The sequence below is a fragment of the Nycticebus coucang genome, chromosome 2, assembly GCF_027406575.1.
Source record: "Nycticebus coucang isolate mNycCou1 chromosome 2, mNycCou1.pri, whole genome shotgun sequence".
Lineage (NCBI taxonomy): Eukaryota > Metazoa > Chordata > Mammalia > Primates > Lorisidae > Nycticebus > Nycticebus coucang.
The window spans coordinates 59,443,837-59,462,470 of record NC_069781.1 but is presented as its reverse complement, the minus strand read 5'-3'; the positions used below and the strand labels follow the sequence as shown (position 1 = coordinate 59,462,470).

Sequence of the window (18,634 nt, the reverse complement as noted above, 5' to 3'; positions counted from 1 at the left end):
AAAGACCATATTATTATTAAATGCAAAGGAGAAACAAAATCCTTAGTCAGATGTACCAGGCCAGGCTTCATGAAGCCACATGTTTACATTTCTCCCTTAAAAGAATTGTCTTTCTTGAAGAAAAAAGGTCTGTAAAAACAAAATATCCTGCCAGTTTATGCAACAATAATGCTGCAGAATGCAAGACACCACAATTTCTGGGACATTTTGACAACTGAATGAAATGCATATAGGCACAAACTTGAGACACAAAGACAGACAAAACCATGACCAACGTGCACAGCTCACGGCAGAAAGCAAGGACAGATGGTGTTCTTCTAGAAGTGGTTCTCAACCTTCCTAATGCCGTGACTCTTTAATACAGTTCCTCATGTTGTGGTGACCCCTAACCATAAAATTATTTTTGTTGCTACTTCATAACTAATTTTGCTACTGTTATGAAGCTTAACGTAAATATCTGATATGCAGGAGACCCCCAAAGGGGTCACGACCCACAGGTTGAGAAATGAAAATGAGTGGTCTGTTATAGTCTGTCCTTGCTCAGGAAGAGCTTTTGAGACCTCTTTTTGTTTGTGAGACAGGGTCTTGCAGTTGCCCGGGCTAGGGTGCCCAGGCATCACCATGCAGCCTCAAACTCCTGACCTCAAGCAATTCTCTCAAATCAGTCTCTCAAAATGCTAGAATTACAGGCATGAGCAACCATGCCCAGCCTTGACTCCTTTTCATAAGCAATTTAGTACTATAACCCTTATAATGGGGAAACACAAAGGTATATTTTCAGGATACAAAAGTATGTGTAAGGGCGGCACCTGTAGCTCAAGGGAGTAGGGCGCTGGCCCCATATGCCGGAGGTGGCGGGTTCAAACCCAGCCCCGGCCAAAAACTGCAAAAAAAAAAAAAAAAAGAAATTATGTGTATAGCTATAGCATATGAATTCTCCAATCAATTGGAATAAATGACAAAATATCAGCTTTGGTTCCTTTTTTGTTTGTTGGTTGGTTTCTTTTGTTTCGTGGGGCTTGAGACAAAGTCTCACTCTGTCACCCAAGCTAGAGTACAGTGGCATCATCATAGCTTACTATAACCTCAAACTCCTGGGTTCAAGTGATCCTCCTGCCTCAGCCTCCTGAGTAGCTGGGACTGCAGGCACATGAGGCCATACCTGGCTACTTTTTCTATTTTTTGTAGAGACAGGAGTCTCACTCTTGCTCAGGCTGGTCATGAACTCCTGGCCTCAAGTGATCCTCCTGCCTTGGCCTCTGAAAGTGCTGATTACAGGTAGGAGCCACTGTTACTGGCCCAGCCTTCCAGATTTGAAGCAATGAGAGGCAAGGTTATGTCTGAATCAGACTACCAAAAAAATTTTTAAGAGGCAGAGGCTCTAGGGGACAGGCAGGCAAGTAAATAAATAGGCTGTATCCTGGGAGCTCATAAATTATAGAAGTCAATCTTTCCCAGAAAGAAGAAGTTCCTTTTCTACAAAACAAACTAAAGAGCAACATTAAGTATCTGAGTTAAATGAGTTCCTGCCCTACAACCCAACTCACCTATTTACTGATTTGGGCAGTTACAATAGAGAGAAAAACTAACTTGATAAAAAGGTGTTTTTTTTCCACTTTGTTGCCTTTGATAGAGTGCTATGGCATCATAGCTCACAACAACCTCCAACTCCTGGGTTCAAGTGATCCTCCTGTCTCAGCCTCCCCAGTAGCTGGGACTATAGGCATCTGCCACAACACTCATCTATTTTTAAGAGATGAGGTCTTGCTGTGGCTGGGGCTGGTGTCCAATTTATGAACTCAGGCAATCAACCTGCCTTGGCATCCCAGAGTGCTAGGATTACAGGGGACTACAGGCATGAGCCTCCTTGCCCAGTCGATAAAAAATTCTGATAGAATAATTCACATCAAAAGAGGACGTAAAGTTATGTGCTACTTCCTTGTTTCTTTTTTCCTTTTTCTTTTTTTTGAGACAGAGTTTCATTATGTTGTCCTCAGTGGAATACCATCATGTCACAGCTCACAGCAATCTCAAAGTGGGCTTAAGTGATTCTCTTGCTTCAGCCTCTCAAGTAGCTGGGACTACAGGTGCCCGCCACAACACCCGGCTGTTTTTAGAGATGGGGTCTCCCTCTGGCGCAGGCTGGTCTTGAACCTGTGAGCTCAGGCAATCCACCTGCCTTAGCCTCCCAGTGCTGGGATTACAGGTGTGAGCAACTGTGCCCAGCTTTACTTCCTTGTTTTTGTGGGAAGAAATGGGTAAATCAAGATAGACAAAAAAGACAAGACAAATTTGAGTTAGACTTGGTTTTGCTAAATGGCAGCCCTACCTTTTAGCAGGGCTAAGCAGCTCTATTTCATAAGTTCTAATTTTCACTTTTTTTTGACAGTTTGACCTATCGCAGATTTGTGAGATTCATGATAGTTCCTTCAACTGACCAGGGTTGAAGGAACTAGAAATCTGAATACTATAGGCAAAAAAAGTATGAAGAATCCTTTGAATCCTTTTCTGCAGGGAGCTCAAGTTCTTTATCTTTTTTTTTTTTTCCTTGCAATTTTTGGCTGGGGCTGGGTTGGAACCCACCATCTCCAGCATATGGGGCCGGTGCCCTACTCCTTGAGCCACACGTGCCACCCTAAGGTCTTTATTTTTTTGAGACAGAATTTTACTTTGTCACCTTGGGTAGAGTGCCACGGTGTCATAACTCACAGCAACCTCAAACTCTTGGGCTCAAGTGATCCTCTTGCCTCAGCCTCCTGAGTAGCTGGGACTTCAGGTACTGGCCACAACACTTGGCTATTTTTAGAGGCAGGGTATTTCTCTTGAACAGGCTGGTCTCAAACTCCTGAGCTCAGGCAATCCACCCACCTTGGCCTCCCAGAGTGCTAGGATTACAGGTGAGCCACGGCACCCAGTCTAAGGTCTTCACTTCTACTTATTCCCATGGTCTTCCACAGGTACTCACCAACTGTGGTTAGTAGCTTTCTCCAAAAGAAACTGACAACACAGTAAGCTAAGCTCAGCTGAGACAGGACACTAAACAATCTCACTTTAGACCTTACACTTTAACTGGCCCCTTGGCCTTCTGCCTTCCATGAGGCTGATGCAATTAGTCACGTGCTTCCTTTCAGCAAGGCAGGCTGACATGACTAGGTCCTTTTACTGGTTTAAAAATCCAGTCAGGGGTCCAGTAATTTGACAAATGAAGGGAGCAACTGTCACCTAGTAAAATTCTAATGTGCACATTAGCTTTGTTTTTTTTTTTTTTTTTTTTTTTTGGCCAGGGCTGGGTTTGAACCCACCACCTCTGGTATATGGGACCAGTGCCCTACTCCTTGAGCTACAGGTGCTGCCCCAGCTTTTAATTTGTTTTAAACCTGTTATCAAGCAGCCCATTTTTAACATTAGTCTTCCAATAGTCTCACCCTAACAAGTTTCCCAACAGGCCAACTGGAGTTCAGGTGAGTATATTAATAACTGTCATGCAGGTCAAGCAGGTCTAGGAAAGCAACACACAAAGCACATGGAGCCAACACATAAAACCGATCTATTCTGCAGTGAAGTTTATTGAATTCAAAGATGGTCTTCCTTTAGGAGAAACAGGAAACTCAAGTTGTACAACCAAGCATCATGAGGATAAACCAGAGATGAAGTCTGCTCAGACCATACCACGCAGACAACCGCCCACATGAAGGTGTTTTTATTCGATGCAAAAAGTTAACAGTGGCAATACAATGGCCACAAAATGAGACCATAAGTGCACTTGAATTTTTTGCGAGTTCTGGCTAGGCTCTGACAAGCCTACCACTCTCTCTGCCAAGTCAACAGAATCCATCTGCTAATTCTCTCAATTCATCTGGAAATAACTACAACTGAGGGCCTTTTTTCCTAGCTAGCTACTTCCCCATTTAGAGTCGCCTAGCAGGTTGATTCCCATGTAACACAAGGTGCCATCTGGCTGGCTGCATCATACACTGGTGACAAGGGAAGATTTAATGGGTTGTTTTTGCTCAGATAGCTGGGCTTCCTGGCTGGTCTTGTCCATCTCTGCACCTTGGTTCTGGGCATTCTGAGACTCAGTCAGCTGAGGATGAAAGGGACCTACCAGCCAGTTGAGGGGTGTGTTGTTAACAAGATAATCCATCACATCTTCTAAGGATTCCTTCATTTTCTGCAGCTGCCCCTTGTTAGACGTGAGGAGGCTGTCAGACACTTCCTTAAAGGAGGTGGCATTGTGGAACACTGAGTAGATGTCGCCTGCCATCACCCCCAAGTGGTTGGCTTGATCTTGGATGTTCTGTGGTAACCCTTGGATGCTGGACAGGAGGGTGTGGCATGTGGTCTGGAGCTGCTGAGTCAGGTTTCGGGCAATAGCAAGAGTACGTGATTCAATTTGCTAAAAATAAAACAAATTTAAGAATTAGCAGTGGATCCAACAGTGCTATGTATAAATGAGCTCGATCACAGTTAACTGGTTATATATCAGTATCTACCAGATATGTCGACTCTCTGACTTCTTTTTTTTTGAGACAGAGCCTCAAGCTGTCACCCTGGGTAGAGTGCTGTGGCATCACCGCTCACAGCAACCTCCAACTCCTGGGCTCAAGGGAGTCTCCTGCCTCTGCCTCCCAAGTAGCTGGGACTACAGGCGCCCGCCACAACACCCAGCTATTTTTTGATTGCAGCCATCATTGTTGTTTGGTGGGCCTGGGCTGGATTTGAACCTGCCAGCTTAGGTGTATGTGGTTGGCACCTTAGCTGCTTGAGCCATAGGCGCCAAGCCAACTCTCTGACTTCTTAAAAGCCTCATAACAATGCTGAGTGCAGCAGTATTATTTACATTTCATTGATGGGAACATAAGCTTAGAGTTTAAGTAAATTGTTCCAGTTAAAAGCTGGAAAATAGCAAAGTGGGGATTAGAACTAGCATCTGAGTCTCAAAGTTCATCACCTTAAACTGAAGAAACCTAACACATAGGGAAGACCAGACAGAATGGAAATAAATTTTACATTAATAGTGTAATTTAGATATTCCCTCTTCAAATAAGATGATATAAGCAAATATATTGATTTCAGAAGTAAATGCATATTTGCTTTTGGGACACAAAGAACCACTTTTTAGGACTATAAGATGCTATTTCTTCTGTCTGAAACGTTAGTCTTTTTCTTGCCCTTTCCCCTAGTTTATTCACCATTAGTCCCCAGCTTACCACTCCTCTCCTCCAAGAAGCCATGTGACTCCACCAGCCCCACTCCAAGGCTGCCTGAGGTAACCTTTCTATATATTCTCATAGCACTTGTATTTATGCTGTCAAAAACCACTGATGGTATAGTAGCTGCCCATATCCCGTTAGACTGTGCCCCTTCCCACTGTTTTGTGACAGAGTCTCACTCTATTGCCCAGGCTAGAGTGCCATAGTGTCAGCCTAGCTCACAGCAACTTCAAACTTCTATGTTCAGCCTCCTGAGTAGCTGGGACTTTCTGTGCCCACAACAACACCCAGCTAATTTTTTCCCCCTATGTTTAGTAGAGACAGGGTTTTGATCTCACTCAGGCTCTGAACTTCTAAGCTCAAGACATCCTCCCACTTTGGTCTCCCAGAATGCTAGGATTACAGGTGTTGAGCCACCATTCCTGGTCAATCTCTGCCCATTCTGAGGGCAAAGCCCATATTTTCCCTTTAGTCATGACTTGTTTGGGGCATATATGCACCTGTAGCTTATTATGTAAAGTTACTGCCTCCCTGGTTTTGCTTTTCTGCACATAACCAGCGTACACAGTTATCGTTCAAGCTTTTGCTAAAGAAGAGTATTTTAAGAGGAATTATGGAAAAATTGAAATGACAAGTCAGAGAAGAACTTCGGAAGCCAGAGCGAGTGACTCTGTCCCAGTCATCTCACCTCTGTACAGTGGGATTCGTCGGTGTCATCATGCCCAAGGCTTCTCTTCCACTCCACCCATGAGAGAGCGAGCTTGTCCTGAGCATCCTGAATTTTCTGGTTGGCACTATTCACATTTTTTCTGGCAAATTCAATCTAGAACATGATGAAATAAGGTAAAGTCACAAACTATCAGACATTCTTGTTAGCCTGTTTGCAGGTATCAGTGTAAATCAGGCAACATAAAAACTAAGAAATTCCTTAGAGTTTGATGAGACCTATCCCTGCTGTCATTGTTACTTATTATCAATACTTGTCAGTTAATCAAATAGTAGCTTTTATTGCCTTTATTTAACTATTGAAACCACTGACTTCAAATTTACCCCCAGTTTAGCACAGGTAAAACAACTAAAATTTAACCTGTATGTGTGAAGGGTAAGTTAGAATTACAAAACAAAAAGGAATTTAACCTTCCTGTTCCCTGTTGGCAGCCACCTATTTCCCCTTCCAAGAAATGGTTTCTTACTGCAGTACAGATCTGGACATACTGTTCTGTAACTTGGCAATCTTTAATGGCTACAACAGTAGTCTATTGTGATGTATCAATCTAATCAGTCTTCCATTATGATAGTCTCTGGCAGCCCTAAACAAATATACACACCTTTAGGATAAAGAATAAATCTGCATCTTACAAGGGTACATGTGAAACTTACTAAATGTAGAATATAAATGTTTTAACACAATAACTAAGAAAATGCCAGGAAGGCTGTTAACCAGTGTGATGAAAATATGTCAGACAGTCTATAAAACCAGTGTATGGTGTCCCATGATTGCATTAATCTACACAGCTATGATTTAATAATAAATAAATTTAAAAAAAAGAACAAATCTGCCCATTTATATAGGCAGATGTATTTCCTTTCTTTTTTGAGACAGTCTCACTGTATTGCCCCAGGCTAGATGCCTTGGCAACAGCCTAGCTCACAAAAATCTTAAACTCCTGGGTTCAAGTGATCCTCCTGCCTCAGCTTCTCAAGTAGCTGGAACTACAGGTGCCAGTCACAACGACCAATTAATTTTTCTGTTTTTAGTAAGAGACAGGTTCTCAGTTTTGTTCAGGCTGGTCTTAAAGTCTTGAACTCAAGCCATCCTCCCACCTCAGCCTCCCAGAGTCCCAGGATGGCAGGTGTGAGCCACCACCCAGCTACTTTAAGTACCTTACAATGAAGCTCTACTCACCAGGTGAACAGTAGAATGGAGCTGGGAAATAGTCTCCTGACTTTTTTCCTTAGCTTCTTTAACCCTGCTGAGAGCCTGCAGGTAGGCACGTGAGCGCAGCTTGGTAGACAGGGATCCTAGTCTAACGTAGTAACTTGGCTTCTGAACTACATCAAATCCTTCAACTTTTTTTGCCTCTTTTTCTGAAATTAGAAAAAAAAAGGAGGGGAGAGGACACTTAGGAGATCACAGCTATAAATGATAAACCCCAGAATCTAACCTGGGTCTTGACTTTGTCAATTCTACCCAACCACCTAGCAATTATGCACTCCTTTTCCCGACACTGCTCATGTCACCTGCTGTGCTTGACCACCCCGAAAATATTACTGTCTCTGATCCATGTTTGTCTATACATGTTTCTTCCCACGAGAGTGAGCATCCTGAGCAACACAGTACCTGGCACACAGTGGGCACTAATGTGCCTACTATGATGAAGGTTCTTTTTAATGATTCTGTATAGCGACCTATAATCCATTTACAGAAAATATGGATCAAAGCTAATCTATCCTGCGCGGCACCTCTGGCTCAGTGGGTAGGGTGCCAGCCCCATATACCAAGGGTGGCAGGTTCAAACACAGCCCCTGCCAAACTGCAACAAAAAAATAGCCGGGCATTGTGGCAGGTGCCTGTATGTAGTTCCAGCTACTCAGGAGGCTGAAGCAAGAGAATCGCCTAAGCCCAAGAGTTGGAGGTTGCTGTAAGCCATGACACCATGGCATTCTACCAAAGGTATAAAGTGAGACTCTGTGTCTGAAAAAAAAAACAAACAAAAAAAAAGCTGGGTGGTGCCTGTGAGGCACCAGCCCCATATGCTGGAGGGGCGGGTTCAAACCCAGCCCCGGCCAAAAACTGAAAAAAAAAAAAAAAAAAAGCTAATCTATCCTGAAGTTTCAAAACTTACTATGTACAATTCAACGTAACCTTAACACACTGCTGAGAGATCATGGGTTATCTGGTAACATACATAGTTTCTGCATAAAATTGCTGGTCAACAATGTGTTTACATAGCAGCTGTTCCCACAATCATTCCTCCCAGTCTCAATTCCCGGTTGCCACAAATACAGCCTGCCCACCTCATCTCTCAGCTGCTAATAATATAGAATCACTTTACACCTCTAACATCTTAATACATCATTGACTGGCAATTTTACACAGAAACTACCCATATTACTGGGTAACTCGTGACTGGTCAGCAATGGGTTAAGACTGCTTTAAGAAGAAAAACGTCTATAGCCAGAAGGATAAGTGGTTGTCTAGGGAAGGAAGTGAGGATCGACTACAAACAGGGATCTTGTGAGGTGGCAGGAATGTTCTAAAACTGGATTATAGAGATGGTTGCACAATCCCATAAATATAGACTGGAGGCAATTATATCTCAATGAAGCTGTTGAAAGAAAGGTTAGTCTGGGGCGGCGCCTGTGGTTCAGTGAGTAGGGCGCCGGCCCCATATGCCGAGAGTGGCAGGTTCAAACCCTGCCCCAGCCAAACTGCAACAAAAAAATAGCCAGGCGTTGTGGCGGGCGCCTGTAGTCCCAGCTGCTCGGGAGGCTGAGGCAAGAGAATCGCGTAAGCCCAAGAGTTAGAGGTTGCTGTGAGCCGTGTGACGCCACGGCACTCTACCGAGGGCGGTACAGTGAGACTCTGTCTCTACAAAAAAAAAAAAAAAGAAAGGTTAGTCTGAGACATTCTGACAGAACATTCTTTTGGCTCAGCGCCTGTGGCTCAAGTGGCTAAGGCGCCAGCCACATACACCTGAGTTGGCAGGTTCAAATCCAGCCAGGACCCACCAAACAACAATGATAGCTGCAACCAAAAAATAGCTGGGCGTTGTGGCGGGTGCCTGCAGTCCCAGCTACTTGGGAGGTGGAGGCAAGAGAATCACCTGGGCCCAGGAGTTGGAGGTTGCTATGAGCTGTGTGTGACGCTACAGCACTCTACTGAGGGCGATAAAGTGAGACTCTGTCTCTAAAAAAAAATCCAATTACCTAGCTCTTCTTCAGTGAGAGGGAGGTACTGGTCTACCAGAAGCTCTGATTTGGTGAGCGCATTTTCTACCCCAATGTTCACAAGCTGCATCACCCGACTTCCCAAGACCGTGTTGATGCTGCCATTGACAACAGACTTGGTCTTCTCCACACTGCCAGTCACTGCTCCTTTGGTCTTATCCATCACCCCTGTGATTGTGCTGGCCATGGAATCCTTGGCCCCGGACACAGAAGTTGTCACAGCATGCTTCACCCCAGTCACTGCACCTTTGGCATTGGCAACAACCTGCAAGAGGAAAAGCAGACCATTTGGCTTATGAGAAAACAAACAAAAACACATACCTGAACTAAGGCGGCACAGCTGAAAAGAAGGAATCTGGTTCTTTCACTCTCTAGCTTTAGGACTTGGGCAAGTCACTTAGGTATGATGAGCCTGAATTTCCCTATCAGGTGTATCTGCTCTACCTGCCGCCTCAAAGACTATTGGAGAAGCAAATGAGATAAACGGACATGAAATCTGTCAATTCGTCAGGTGCTAAGTCTTTGTTTTTTTTTTTTTTTTAATTTGGCCGGGGCTGGGTTTGAACCTGCCACCTCCGGCATATGGGACCGGCGCCCTACCCGCTGAGCCACAGGCGCCGCCCAAGTCTTTGTTTTTTAACTAGATGAACTTTTGGTGATATATTGGGAGTACTCTGGAATGGGTGTTTCCATGTTGGCATGTTTATACTGAATAGCTTGTGCCTGCCCGTGAGTACAGACACAGATACCAGGCACACATAGCCATTTACACACAGTCCCAAAAGGCCAGCATATGAGAGGGATGTCACTTATCCATCCACCCCACTGAACGTGCTCTCAGGCATCTGTCACTCATATAAACATGTCCCAATCACCAGCCTGCCCAAGCTTCACTCACAATACCCAAAGGTAGCCTCTGGGAACAGCTAACCATTTTCCCCATTTTGCTCAAACATGAAAGAGAAGATACAAACTAGTGCAAAAGATTCTCTCCTTTTGTGCCTATGAACACGATTATATCTTTGCATGCTTGACTGAATTCAGTTCCCCTCAAAAACTATACAAGTATTTTGACAACAGAAGATTGATATTAGAAAGTTGGGCACAGTGGCTCATGCCTATAATCCTAGCACTCTGGGAGGCCAAGGCAGGTGGATTGCCTGAGCTCACGGGTTCAAGACCAGCCTGAGCAAGAGCGAGACCCTTGTCTCTAAAAATAGCTGGGCTTTGTGGCAGGCACCTGTAATCCCAGCTACTCAGGAGGCTGAGCAAGAGAATCACTTGAGACCAAGAGTCTGAGGTTACTGTGAGCTATGATGCCACAGCACTCTACCAGGGGCAAGAAAGTGGGACTGTCTAAAAAAAAAAAAACCACTGATATTAGGGAAGTAAACCAAGTGAGTTTAGGGAGTTCTGGGTTGCTGCAAGGGAGACAAAGGTGAAGCGATTGAGATAATGGCTGTCAGTCCATCTAAACTAACTCAGTTCTACTTTTTATATTGGAGTTGGGGAGGGGGTGAGGGAGAGGAAGAGGATATGAAAGATTTCCTCTAGGGCAGCAGTTCTCAACCTGTGGGTCACGACCCCTTTGTAACAATGAAAATACATCACAGCATTAGGAAGGTTGAGAACCACTGCTCTAGGGGTATCTTAGGTAAAGAACATAAAGTTTTCAAAGCCATTTCATAAACTGGTGACTTGTCCAAGATCACCCATGAAAGGTAAAAACCTAGGTCCTGACTTAGTCCAGTACCATTTTTATTAAGAGAAAATGGCTTTAAGCCTGCATGTGCCCCATCAGGCCCCATACAAAGAGGGTAGTGAAGGCTGGCAGCACTACACCCCTACACTTAAAAACTTAATTACAAGGGCCAAGTTTTCCAGTGGAATTAAATAGAATGAAAGATACTTTATCATCCCAGTTATATGACTAAATGGGAAGAAACAAAACTTTCAGTTTAGTTATTCTTCTAGTGTCCTTTCTTGTACTATTTCATGAAGGGCTAATTCTATCAAGAACAGCTAATAGTTAACGTTAAACTCTTTTAAGTGATAATAAAGTAAAAATGATTTGCTCTTATCACTTACAAATTCAATCTTTTCTTCTTCCAAGCCAAGACATTTCTTCAACTCAGTAAGAGTAAACTGTCCATAGAACTAGGTTATTTTACAAGAACATCAAATTTCTTCCTCTTACAGGAGAGGTAGAATATGCGAAAGGAAAAATGCCCTCTGGTATACTCCAGTCATGCTCCTAAAGTACTCCAGGATAGTATAAATTGAAATACACAGTGTCCCCGTCCTGTGAAATAGGCAAGAGAAGTTTCTCTTTTTTAAACTCACCTAAGCCCAAGAGCTGGAGGTTGCTGTGAGCTGTGACGCCACAGCACTCTACCGAGGGGACAAAGTGAGACTCTGTCTCAAAAAAAAAAAAAAAAAAAAAAAAAAGAAGTTTCTCTTTTTCTTTTTTTGTGGAGACAGAGTCTCACTTTATCACCCTCGGTAGAGTGTCGTGGCATCACAGCTCACAGCAACCTCCAGCTCCTGGGCTTGAAGTTTCTCTTTTTCATTTCTACCGCTGTAGGAAGAAACACTCCATGTTGTTATGGCATGCCTTGGGAGATAAATGGACTTCTTACAGTGACTTTCTAGGGACTGCCACCATGTCACCTTAGGAGGCTACAGAAAGAACATGGTAGAAAGACCATTAGAGTGAGGGCCAAATAAAGCAATGAGACAGTCTAAATGACTACCAGACGACCTCCAAGTATTAAGTTTTGTTACCTGTGAAATGACAAAACCATCTAATGGTTATATGTATTAGATACACAATAGAGTATGTAGGCTAGTTTAGAATAAGTAAGATTTGGCCAGGAAACCCATTTGTAACTTGACATATGGACTTTTTTTTTCTTCCCCAAATTAATATAAAGGTACATTGTTGCTTTCAATTCTAAAGTAAAATATATAGACCTTTTTGTAAAGGGTTGCCAACCAAGACAAGCTTGAACTCCCAATCCTATAAACAGTGGTTATATTGTTGTCTGGTTTTATCTAAAAAGCAGTTCAGGAAGTAACAGAGTGGCCCTTATTCTTTCAAACATACAACCAGATCCACATTGAGGGAATAAATAAGTATTTGCTCATTTGTGGCATGCACAGCCTGCACTAATAGGTAAAACATATGTGAGGTGTCAAGCTTCAGTCCCACACTCACCTGAGTTGATGGCTGATTCAGGATAGGCAGTCTCTCCTCAATTCTGTCCAGCCCTTTACAGGCATAGGTATTGGCAACTGCAACTGGAAGAATCACAAATGGGAAAAGGTTAATTTAACACTGCAAGTACAGAATGAACACACATTATACCTATGACTTTTGCCTTATTAAAAAAAAAAAAAAAAAAAGACAGACTGTTGATCTTTCACCAGAAAAGGCACTGCTTGTTTCTCTAGCTGATAGAAAGAAGCTTGGCAGGTTGCTGGCAACTTTCGTCCATGGATAGGGAAATAAGGGGGTGTGAGGGAGGGCGCAGAGGCAGAGGCAGTGACAGGCCAGGTAGGAAAATGATGAGGAAGCTACTTTTTCATCAACTGGTCTCTAATGTTAAAGCCAAGAATAGCCAGGCTTTCCCTGAACCTTCATTCAGGGAATAAAGTATCTGGAGATTCTCTCAAAATTAGCATTTCCTTGGAGAATATATTCAGGGCAATTTGAATCTATGCTCCCCAGTTGGAATCCTTGACTTGGACCCAAATAAACTCTCTTCTTGAGTTAAAAAATATATTTTTTTTCCAAGAAAAACTGAAAACATATCTACACAAAAACTTGTATATGAATGTTCACAGAAGCATTAATCTACAAAAAGTAGAAGCAACTGAATGTCCATCAACTGATGAATAAACAGTCTATTTACACACTGGAATGTTATTCCACAATAATAAGGGATGAGGTACTGACATGACGCTACAACGTGCACGAACTTTGTTTTATTTATTTATTTGGAGACAGAGTCCAACTATGTCACCCTTGGTAGAGTGCTATGGTGTCACAGCTCACAGGAACCTCAAACTCTTGGGCTTAAGTACTTGATTTTCTTGCCTCAGTCTCCCAAGTAGCTGGGACTACAGGCACCTGCCACAACGCCCGGCTATTTTCTTTTTTGTTGTAGCTGTTCTTGTTTAGCAGGCCTGGGCTGGGTTTGAACCTGCCAGCCTTGGTGTATGTGGCAGGCACCAAACCTGAACTTTGAAAACAGTAGGTGAAATGAAAGAAGAGAGTAGCAGGCTGGGTGCAGTGGCTCACACCTAAAATCCTGGTACTGTAGGAGGCCAACATGAAAGAACTGCTTGAGACCAGGTGTTCGAGACCAGCTTGGGCAACACAGTGAGACCCTGTCTCCCCAAAAAACTTTAGAAGTTAATCAAGTGTTGTAGCATCCATTTGTAGCCCCAACTACTTGGCAGGCTAAGGCAGGAAAACCACTTGAGCACTTGAGTTTAAGGTTGTAGTGAGCCACTGTACACTAGCCCAGGCAGGGCAGGGTGGCTCATGCCTATAATCCTAGCACTCTAGAAGGCCGAGACAGGTAGATTGCTTGAGCTCACAAGTTTGAGACCAGCCTAAACAAAAGTGAGACCCCATCTCCACTAAAAATAGGAAAACTGAAGCAAGAGGATCACTTAAGCCTCAGAGTTTGAGGTTACTGTGAGCTATGACACCACCACACTCTATATAGGGCAACAGCTTGAGACTCTGTCTCAAAAACAAAGTGAAAAAAAAGAAACCCACATATTTTATATTTTATAATTCTGTTTATATGAAATATCCAGAACAGTCAAATCCATAAAAACTGAAAGTAGATTAGTAGTTGCCCAGGGCAGTAAGGAAGAAATGGGAAGTAACTGCTAAGGAGTATGAGGTTTCTTCTTTTATTATTTTGACAAATTACATCACTGTCTGGGCCCAATATCTCACCCCTGTAATCCTAGCATTCTGGGAGGGCTAGAAGGAGGATAGCTTGAACCCACTTTAACCATTTTTTTTTTAATTTTGAGACAAGAGTCTATCTTGCTCCCAATAGAATGCCATGGCATCATAGCTCACAGCAACCTCAAATTCTTGGGCTCAAGCAATCCTCTTGCCTCAGCCTCCCAAGTAGCTGGGACTACAGGTACCAACCACGACACCCGGCTATTTTTAGAACTAAGATCTCTCCGGTGGAGCCTGTGGCTCAGTGAGTAGGGTGCCAGCCCCATACACCAAAAGTGGTGGATTCAAACCTGGCCCCCGGCAAACTGCAACAACAAAATAAATAAATAAATAATAAAAAAAGAAACAGGATCTCTCTCTTGCTCAGGCTGGTCTCGAACTCCTAAGCTCAAGCAATCCACCCACGTCGGCCTCCCAGAGTGCTGGGATTACAGGCCTAAGCCACCATGCCTGGCCCCACTTTAACTTTTTTTTTTTTTTTTTTTTGAAACAGTCTCAAGTTGTCGTCCTGGGTAGAGTGCCGTAGCATCAAAGCTCACAGCAACCTCAAAACTCTTGGGCTTAACTGATTATCTTGCCTCAGCCTCCCAAGTAGCTAGGAGGCGCTCTCTTCCCAAGAAGCTACAGGCCCTCGCCACAACAACTGGCTATTTTTTGTTGTTATTGTTGCAGTTGTCATTGTTGTTTTAGCTGGTCTAGCTGGGTTCAAACCCGCCAGCCTGTGTATGTAGTCGGCACCCTACCCACTGAGCTATGGGCGTAGCCCACTTTAACTATTTTTAAGTATGTGATTCTGTGGCATTAAGTTCATTCACAACATTGGACAACCACTACTACTGTCCATTTCCAAAACATTTTCATCACCCCAAACAGAAACTGGGTTGAGATTTCTTTCTGGAGTGATAAAAATGTTTTAAAATTAATTGTGGTGATGATTGCATAACTCTGTGAATATATTAAAAGCCATGGACATGGAATTATATATTTTCATGTGTGAATTGTGTTAATTGCATCTCAACATGTTATTACAAATAAAAAAGAAGTCTGTGTACATACACTATGTGATCCCAAGAAAGTTATTTCAATTCACCCCCGGATGCCTCCCTTATGATTCCAGTTGCCAACATAGAAGCATCTCTTGGGAGTTTTTTATTAAAGCATCAGGAACATCTGCTATTGCTAGGAAGTAAGCCTTCTACCGCAAGGAGGTTGCTCCATGGTTTCTAGGTAAAGGCAGAATGTGGCTCAGGTTTCCCCAATATTGCCTCTGTGAGCCCGGGGACTCACCTCCAACCAGCCCCTTGACTGCACCTTGAGGGGGAACTCAGAACTCACTCTGTGGCTCTAGCTTCTGGAAGATGGGCTGAGCACTCATCATGGCCACCGAGGTAATGGTTTTCATGCCCTTCTCTGCCATCTCACACACAGACTTCAGGTAGGGATACTGATCCTTTGTACTGACGTAAGCGGAGAACATGAGGTCATAGGTAGAGCTCACCAAGGGTAGGTTGGCCACCCTAGTCACTACGCTCTGCAACCAAAGAGCAGGAGGCGGTTATTAACTTCTCAAACCACAAAGGGACAGGAAGGAGTCCAAACCCGCTATTTAAAAGTCATACCAGCTGTGGATCAACTGCAACAGATGCCATTTTTCTTACTGGAGAAAGCAGGTATCTGCGGAAGAGAAACTTATTTCAGGACACCGGCGTAAGAGTTTCCGTGATTCATTCCCCAACCGAAACAAATGCTTATTTCAAGTTGAGAAAAATTCTAGATGACCTGGTGTATTCTTCTGCGCTTCTTAGCTTAGGGGAGACTAAGCACAGGGGTTAGGAGGTGCTCCAAGAAATTGAGAAACATTCTAGCAAGCGTTTATATGTTCCCTTAATATCTCCAACAACCCAACCCGCACGAAACGCCTGCCGCAGAGCCGCAGGGAAGGACCAGGCAGCAGTGTCCCTCCCGCCACCAGGGTCCCAACTCTGCACTCTAAAAGTGAGAACCGCCCTGGAGGCCAGGGTCAGGCGCCAGTCTCCTTTTCCCGTCACTGCGTCCCCCTTAAAATTCTGCCTTCGGGCGATTTTCTAGAGTGTTTCACTTTAATGTGCCGGCGGGACAAATGGAAATCGTTTCTCCACAACCATCCAGGCAGGCCAAGAAATAACTAAAGCGGGAGGCGCCTGTGGCCCAATGAGTAGGGCGCCGGCCCCATGCACCTAGGGTGGCGAGTTCAAACCCGGCCCCAACCAAACTGCAACAAAAAACAGCCTGGCGTTGTGGCGGGCGCCTGTAGTCCCAGCTACTCCGGAGGCTGAGGCAAGAGAATCGCCTGGACCCAGGAGCTGAGGTTGCTATGAGCTGTGACGCCACCGCACTCTACCAAGGGCGACAGAGTGAGATTCTGTCTCTACAAAAAAAAAGAAAGAAGAAATAAATAACTAAGGCGGAGCGCAGAGTGGAACAACAAAAGCGAGAAGGGAAAGCGCGGGTTCAGGAGACCGCTGGTCCCAGCCAGGACTCGGAAGCCACGAGGCGGGAGGCCCCCCGGGCCACAAGCCCCGCAGACCCCAGAGCCGCGGTCCCCAGTGCCCCCAAAGCCCCCAGACGCCCAGCTCGGCGCTGCGGGAGCACCGAGTGGGCGCGCACTCACCGACGGACCGCGGCGAAGGGAAGGACAGAGTCAGGCGAGCAAGCAATCAGCTACTGCAACTCCGACCCGGCCAAACTACGAGGCGGCGGGCTGCCGGGCTATATACCCCGCCTCGCCGCCCCGCCCCCTCCGCGCCACGTGACAGCTGGCCAGGGGAGGTGAACACCTCTGGGCAAAGCCCCACTGTTTCCTTCAGCCGCCTGCGGGCTCCTCCCTCCCTCTGCTCGCCCGCTGAGAAGGGTGGGGCCCCAGTCTGGGTGACTGGGAGTCCTGCCAGGGTGAAGGGTCCTGACGGGGACCGAGGGGAACCCGAGTCTAGGTCGGGGCCCTGCCTAGGTCAGTGGTCACCCCAGTCCGGGTCGGGGCCCTCCCTGGGTCAGTGGTCTGCCACTGAGCGGGTCTTGAGAAGGGCTGCCTGGGTTACGGTTTTGTAAAACGCACACCAGTTAACGTTAACATGTTGATTAGCACAGAGCTCTTTTAAAATGGAAACTATGGCTTCTAGGCTGTTGTTTTTAGGGTATAAATAACTTTTTAATTTGGTGAAACTCTAATCCAAGGACAGACCTGGAGAGACTGCTGTTTCACTGCTCTTTTGACTTTAAAGTCCATTCCTCACACATACTTCTAATTTAAAGTTGATCGGAATTTCCAAAAAGTCCTCAGGATATGGTTTGTTTGGTCATCTCCTTTTCTTTTCTTTTTTTTTTTCTCCCTGAAAGACTTAACTCCAAATCACTCCTAATGATAACTGCCTAGGCTAATGCGAGGTTGCCGATTTGGTGCGTGCGTGTTTGGGGGAGAGGGGCCTTATATGTGTTATACATTTTTTTTTTCAGAGACAAGAGTCTCACTTTGTCGCCCTCCGTAGAGTGCTGTGGCGTCACAGCTCACAGCAACCTCCAGCTCTTGGGCTTAGGCGATTCTCTTGCCTCAGCCTCCCGAGTAGCTGAGTCTCATTTTTTTCTTATGTAAAATCCAGAGATTTGAACCAGATTAATTAAGCAAACAGTTGTGCAATCGCCCGGGGCCAGAAAGGGTTCCGTGGACTTCTTCCTCAGTGGGTTAACCGAGGATTTCCTCTGGAAGTTCTCTCGGCTTTCAGCCTCGCCCCCATCTGCAGGCACCCCGGAGAGAACAACTGGGAGGTGAGGTGAGAAGGGAGCTGGCTCCTGGAATTGGAACTAAAGGAGAAGGCGCTGGAGCCCCAGTGATGGGGTGACCGGCTTTGTGTGTCAAGTTGTGGAGTTTAAACTGTGCGAAGTCCTCAAAGGCATTCGCCTCAATTACTTAACCAAGCTTGCCTGCGTGCAGATACTGTTTAAAGCTCCAAAATGGCCCATTATAAATGCATCCCTTGGGGCGGCGCCTGGCTAAGCGAGTAGGGCGCCCGCCCCACATACCAAAAGTTCTCTCGGCTTTCAGCCTCGTTGCGAGGTTGCCGATTTGGTGCGTGCGTGTTTGGGGGAGAGGGGCCTTATACGTGTTATACATTTTTTTTTTTTCAGAGACAAGAGTCTCACTTTGTCGCCCTCCGTAGAGTGGCGAGCCTAATCAAGTTCGAGCCTGATCCGGGCCGAACTGCAACAAAAAATAGCCGGGCGTTGTGGTGGGCACCTGTAGTCCCAGCTACTCGGGAGGCTGAGACAAGAGAATCGCCTAAGCCTAGGAGCTGGAGGTTCTGTGAGCTGTGACACTACAGCACTCTACCGAGGGCCATAAAGTGAGGCTCTGTCTCTACAAAAAAAAAAAAAAAAAATGCATCCTTTACACAGGACTGAATTAATATCTAAAAGTCCTTAGTAAGAAAAATTACAGGGCGGCGCCTGT

At 45.0% G+C, this 18,634-nt stretch overlaps 1 protein-coding gene across 3 annotated transcripts; it reads right to left on the bottom strand.

Moving 5' to 3' along the window:
* Positions 1-3,545: 3,545 nt before the first annotated feature.
* Positions 3,546-16,935, bottom strand: PLIN2 (perilipin 2). Of its 3 annotated transcripts, XM_053571983.1 has the most exons (9): positions 16,805-16,865; positions 16,535-16,561; positions 15,774-15,828; positions 15,490-15,685; positions 12,382-12,464; positions 9,144-9,429; positions 7,120-7,301; positions 5,902-6,036; positions 3,546-4,396 (listed from the first exon to the last, which is right to left on the bottom strand). In XM_053571983.1, exons 3-9 carry the CDS (start codon positions 15,801-15,803, stop codon positions 3,968-3,970), a joined length of 1,341 nt encoding a protein of 446 aa, XP_053427958.1. In that variant the 5' UTR covers positions 15,804-15,828; positions 16,535-16,561; positions 16,805-16,865; the 3' UTR covers positions 3,546-3,967. The 3 variants fall into 3 exon arrangements, with proteins under 3 accessions (XP_053427958.1, XP_053427942.1, XP_053427948.1); XM_053571967.1 differs by having other exon boundaries at positions 15,774-16,561; positions 16,805-16,935; XM_053571973.1 differs by lacking the exon at positions 16,535-16,561 and having other exon boundaries at positions 16,805-16,920.
* Positions 16,936-18,634: the final 1,699 nt, after the last annotated feature.

Coding starts and splice junctions, on each gene's coding strand:
- PLIN2 (XM_053571967.1), bottom strand. CDS start 15,803: ATGGCATCTGTTGCAGTTGATCCACAGCTG. Junction 7,302..9,143: donor TCTCACTGAAGAAGAGCTAG/GTAATTGGATTT, acceptor TTCTAATTTCAG/AAAAAGAGGCAAAAAAAGTT. Junction 6,037..7,119: donor TCCATTCTACTGTTCACCTG/GTGAGTAGAGCT, acceptor ATCATGTTCTAG/ATTGAATTTGCCAGAAAAAA.